General features: G+C 36.6%; 1 protein-coding gene across 1 annotated transcript; it reads left to right on the plus strand.

Moving 5' to 3' along the window:
- The first annotated feature begins 735 nt into the window (after positions 1 to 735).
- LOC111915562 (uncharacterized) lies at positions 736 to 2,501 on the plus strand. The gene is made up of 11 exons (XM_052767830.1): positions 736 to 741; positions 832 to 915; positions 989 to 1,036; positions 1,084 to 1,154; positions 1,280 to 1,371; positions 1,625 to 1,635; positions 1,835 to 1,935; positions 2,011 to 2,092; positions 2,163 to 2,227; positions 2,339 to 2,351; positions 2,436 to 2,501. Exons 1-11 carry the CDS (start codon positions 736 to 738, stop codon positions 2,499 to 2,501), a joined length of 639 nt encoding a protein of 212 aa, XP_052623790.1.
- The last annotated feature ends 2,842 nt before the right edge of the window (positions 2,502 to 5,343 follow it).

Here is a 5,343-nt window from a genome sequence, read left to right on the forward strand (position 1 = left end):
ATAAAACCCAGTACTAGTTAGCTCAAATTATGATCATAGTGTGAGGTTCAAAACAAAGTCAAATGGCACAAAAGACATTGTGTTTTTATTTTTATTATTATTATTTTTTTTATTTTGACACTGCATTATTTTTTGGTAGGTTGTAAAAAGTTGAAGACACTAACACAGAGATTGCAACAAGGTATAATGTGTGGAGAGATTGTTTTATACTTATTTATTATACATTACTTTTTCCTTTTTGACTTTTGAAGTCAAACATTCTTATCTTTGACTTCAAGTATAAAGAACATATTCAGGTTAGAAGTCCAGGATGATCTGCTAAATAACGTTTATCCTCACGAAGATCTAAAAAATAATTGAAAAAAAATTCTGAATTTTCATACATTTTATTGTAAAGTAACTAGTAGTAAGTATGTCTGATAAGCCCCCAAATTTCTGTTATCTTTTTGGCCAGGGGTAGAATGGTCTTTTCTGGGAAGAATTTAGTATCGGGGGTATTTTAGGAAACATTCATTTTATTAAGTTTTTATGTTTGAATAAGACTCTTTTAGACTTAGTATAAGTCGGATTTTATGATTGCTTTTTTTTAATCAATTTAGAGTCAGGTTTTTCAAGAAGTGAACACAAATTTACATTTCGTGAGTTCTAAGTGTGTGATTGTGTGTAATTTGTGGGGCCTGAACAAACATAAATAACACTTAATTATTCATTTAGTGTTTTTTTACATGCAAGAAAATGCACGTACGTTGCATTTTGATGTGGAAACAAATGATTTTTTTTTATGATTTTTGGATTTCTTTAAAATTAATTTACTAATGGTCGTTACAAAAGGCGGATACAAATGAAACCAAAAAAATTGTTCCTATTGCTCATTCCACACCCAAATTCCATCTAACACCTACAAGAACTCCTAAGGTAAATTACATTTTTTTTTTACATTCCTTCATATGCAATGGAACTTAAACTTACGATGAAATTTGTTTCCTAGGTTAAAAGTGGGGTGAATAAGCTTAGCAACACCTTCAGTAAAAAGAAGGTAACTAATAAATTACTCTAATTTTTTTATTCTTTTAAATGGTTTAGATAATTTTTGTCGTTTCTTTATACTTTTTAAAGGGTGGAAACGCCTTTAGCTGTTGGAAGCAAAACTCCAAGTAAAAAATGGCACATTTTCTCAGATGTGTAAGTTGTTTCAGGAATTATGATTTTGACATTAATAAGCATTTACTCTAAATATAATGGAAAAATTACTTTTTAACCTTTAGTATTCTTGTGATAGTTCAAAATCCATGAGTTCTTATAAAAGCAAGTTGCAGTCAGTAGTCACCAACCGTGTCATCTCCTTTCTCTTTAAGAACAGAGGGAAGAGCTGTATCTTCTTTACCCATAGCAGAAGCTCCGCGGTTTCGATAAATTTTGGCCAAATCAGGTGTTGGTTTTTGGGTTCTTTATTTACCTAAGTAGTTCCATCTTCATGTTAATCTTCTTTTTCTGAAATTAGGGCTTAATTAATTTGAAGAACAACTAATTTATTGCAAAAGGTAAACCTGTACTTTTCCATTTTTCACTTCTTTGATTATTTATCTTTTGTGTTTTTTGAATAACATATGTAATTTCGATTCAGATTCTGGATATGTTCGAAAGTTTTAGATATTGTATAAGAATTTGGATCAACAAAAGTAAAGCATGATCACATAGATAGCTATTCCATTTGAAATAGAACAAATGCTCATGTGATAAATAACCCAAATATCATGACATAATTGTTGGTTTTATATGTTTTTAGTGTTGGGTTTTTAACTTTTTAATTAATCCAATGTTGATTGGATGACAGATTGTGAAGGCTGTGAGTCTTGTAGGTGCACAGAAAGCACAACTTCATCCTGATGACATGCTGCTTCTTGCTAATTTTGTCATGTCATTTGAATCTTTTAGGCAAGTTCATTATTCCATCACTTTTTATTTTCCATATTAATTGTGTGTGTGTGAAATGTTACATGTTTGATGCAGGACATCTGAGTCATTCTCCCCCATATGTTTACCAAGATACAATGCCATGCCCTTTCTACATGCTTATGTTCATTATTTTGATGTAAGTGAGAGAAACTTTAATTAAGTTTTTCTTATGATATTTTTTCACTACTCACTAGTGATTGTTATAGGATGATACATACCTGGTGTTGCTAACATCTAATTCTGATGACTTCTTTCATCTAAAAGATTGTCGGTATGTATTTATTTATTCATTTGTTAAAGAACATTCCATTTAATACACATTCGAAAACTATATCGTATAATTTGATTTATCAATTAATTTGATTTCAATTAATTTGGCAAGGTCACACTGTAAGGTAATTATTTGATTTCCTTTCTTATATATTATAGATTTTCACAATAGATTTAACATTTAATGCCTTTATTTTACATTGATGCAGGATGGTAAAGCTTATGAGGTAGTGCAAGAATGTGAAGAACTAAAGAAGAAATGTTTGTATTTGTGAGTATTGCCTTTTCTTTCATTCCTGTTTCGTTAGTTATTGCTATTATGAAGGTAGGCCACTCTCCGGTTGTATTTTTCACATAATTGACAAGGAGTTGTTGTATCTATTCAGACTAGGCTTAGAGCAATGGTTGCAAGAGATGAGTTCAGAAGAAGAAGAAGAAGCAAGGCTGCAACTATAGTTCAGGTACTATGGATGAATTATGTTTGTAAAGTATTTAAGAAAATGATTAGAAACAAGGGTGAATTTGTAGAGATTAGTTAGCTACTTGCAGGTTGATCTTGAATAAGCAAAGGGGCAATGGATTGTATTTTTTGTATCTAATTCATTTGTAAATTTTTGTTACAACTTCTATTGATTTGTTTTATCTTTCCATGGAACGATTATTTGTATGACATTAAATTTATGCAATGAATTCTATTTTTTGTATATGATATTTTATTTTCTATTATGAAACATTAAATACAAATTTAATTTGAAAATAAGTAAATCTATAAATAATATTTTTTTAAACATTTAAAATTATGATACGCAAAAATGTGTGTCGTCTTCATTTATGACATGGCCTTTCTTGACAGAGGCTTCCTTGATACGCATTGCGTGTCATAAACACGCGCGTCGTAAGGTTACGACACGCAAATGCGTGTCGTCTACCTTTATGACAAGGCCTTCCTTGATACGCATTGCGTGTCATAACCGCGCGTCGTAAATGCGCGTCATAAATGCGCGTCGTAAATGCGCGTCGTCTATAGACGACGCGCAAAAGCGCGTCGTCTCTCTTTATGACAGGGCCTTCCTTGACACGCATTTGCGCGTCGTCTGAGCGTTTTACGACGCGCAATGAGCGTCGTAAAAGGCCTTTTTTCTAGTAGTGAGCCCTATGCTTCGAGCATGCTGAAGATGCTTAACCCGAGTCAGTCCCTTTGTGAGGGGATCTGCCGGATTCTCATCTGATGATACCCTCTTTGCCACGAGGTGTCCTTCTTCGATCCGATGTCTGATGAAATGGTATTTTCTGTCGATGTGTCTGGATCTCCCGTGATCCCTTGGTTCCTTGGCTAAGGCAACAACACTTTCACTATCACAGAAAATTTCCATTGGCTCTTTAATAGCTGGTACAACTCCAAGGTCTCCAATGAAGTTCTTCAGCCATATCGCCTCCTTTGATGCCTCGCTAGCTGCAATATACTCTGATTCACAAGTAGAATCTGCCACTGTCTCTTTCTTGGAACTCTTCCAAGAAATTGCTCCTCCGTTTAGGGTAAAGACCCAGCCCGACTGAGAGCGGAAATTATCCCTATCAGTCTGGAAGCTAGCATCACTATACCCTACTACTCTCAAGTCATCACTCCCACCGAGGGTAAGAACCCAGTCCTTAGTCCTCCGTAGGTACTTGAGGATATTCTTTACCGCAGTCCAGTGTGCCTTGCCAGGGTTCGCCTGATACCTGCTAACCATGCTCAGGGCAAAGGCTACATCGGGTCGAGTACACGTCATAGCATACATGATCGATCCTACAGCCGAAGCATAAGGTGTTCGACTCATTTCTGCTATCTCAGCCTCAGTGCTAGGGCTTTGTGTCTTACTCAATCTGGTGTTACTCTGGATGGGTAACTCTCCTTTCTTGGAATCCTGCATGCTGAATCTCTTCAGCACCTTATCCAAGTAGGTACTCTGACTAAGTCCAATTAGTCTTTTACTCCGATCTCTCAAGATCCTTATCCCTAAAATATAGGCAGCTTCACCAAGGTCCTTCATAGCGAAACACTTCCCAAGCCAGGACTTTACTTCCTGTAGGGTTGGAATGCCGTTTCCTATGAGTAGTATGTCATCCACATACAATACCAAAAAGCTAACTATACTCCCACTAGCCTTGACATACACACAAGATTCATCTTCACTCCTAGTAAAGCCAAATTCCTTGACCTTCTCATCAAAGCAAAGATTCCATCTGCGAGGTGCTTGCTTCAATCCATAAATGGATTTCTCAAGCTTACACACTCTATTAGGGTACTCGTTGCTGACAAAACCTTCTGGCTGACTCATGTAAACATCTTCAGCCAACTTTCCATTAAGGAAAGCGGTTTTGACATCCATATGCCATATTTCATAGTCATGAAATGCAGCTATGGCTAACAGAACCCGAATAGACTTAATCTTGGCTACCGGAGAAAAGGTCTCATCATAGTCCACTCCAGGAATTTGAGAGAAACCCTTTGCAACCAATCTAGCCTTATATGTGTGTACATTACCATCCATGTCGGTCTTCTTCTTGAAGACCCATTTGCACCCTACTGTCTTACGACCTGGTACATTTTCAACCAAGTTCCAAACTTGATTGTCATACATGGATTGTATCTCGCTATCCATAGCCTCTTTCCATTTAGCAGACTCGGGGCCTGCCATGGCTTCCTCGTAGCTGTTAGGGTCATCTTGACTTACTAGTGTCCCATCACTAATAAGTGTCTCACCTTCTGCAGTAATATGGAATCCATAGTAATGCTCAGGTGCACTCCTAACTCTCGTGGAACGTCTCAGAGGTACAGGTTTGTCAATTGGCTCAACAGGAGTTTCCTCCTCAAGTTGAGGGCTAGAGTTTGAAGTTCCTTCACCACTTGATTCTTGAATTTCTTCAAGATCAATTTGCCTCCCACTGTCTCCTTGGCTTATAAACTCTCTTTCTCGAAAGACTAATCTTCTTGCTACAAAGACCACATTGTCACTAGGTCTGTAGAAGAGGTAACCAAAGGATCGCTGTGGGTAACCGATGAAAATACACCTCTCGCTTCGAGGTTCGAGCTTATCATGAGTCTCGCATCTCACGAAAGCCTCGCAACCCCAA

The sequence above is a fragment of the Lactuca sativa genome, chromosome 9 (assembly GCF_002870075.4).
Source record: "Lactuca sativa cultivar Salinas chromosome 9, Lsat_Salinas_v11, whole genome shotgun sequence".
NCBI classification, from domain to species: domain Eukaryota; kingdom Viridiplantae; phylum Streptophyta; class Magnoliopsida; order Asterales; family Asteraceae; genus Lactuca; species Lactuca sativa.

What these genes read in the sequence shown, in the direction of transcription:
- LOC111915562 (XM_052767830.1), top strand. An exon ending in TGTTGGAAGCAAAACTCCAA is followed by an intron (nt 1,155 to 1,279) that starts GTAAAAAATGGC and finishes TTCTTGTGATAG; the next exon opens with TTCAAAATCCATGAGTTCTT. An exon ending in CTTATGTTCATTATTTTGAT is followed by an intron (nt 2,093 to 2,162) that starts GTAAGTGAGAGA and finishes TGATTGTTATAG; the next exon opens with GATGATACATACCTGGTGTT.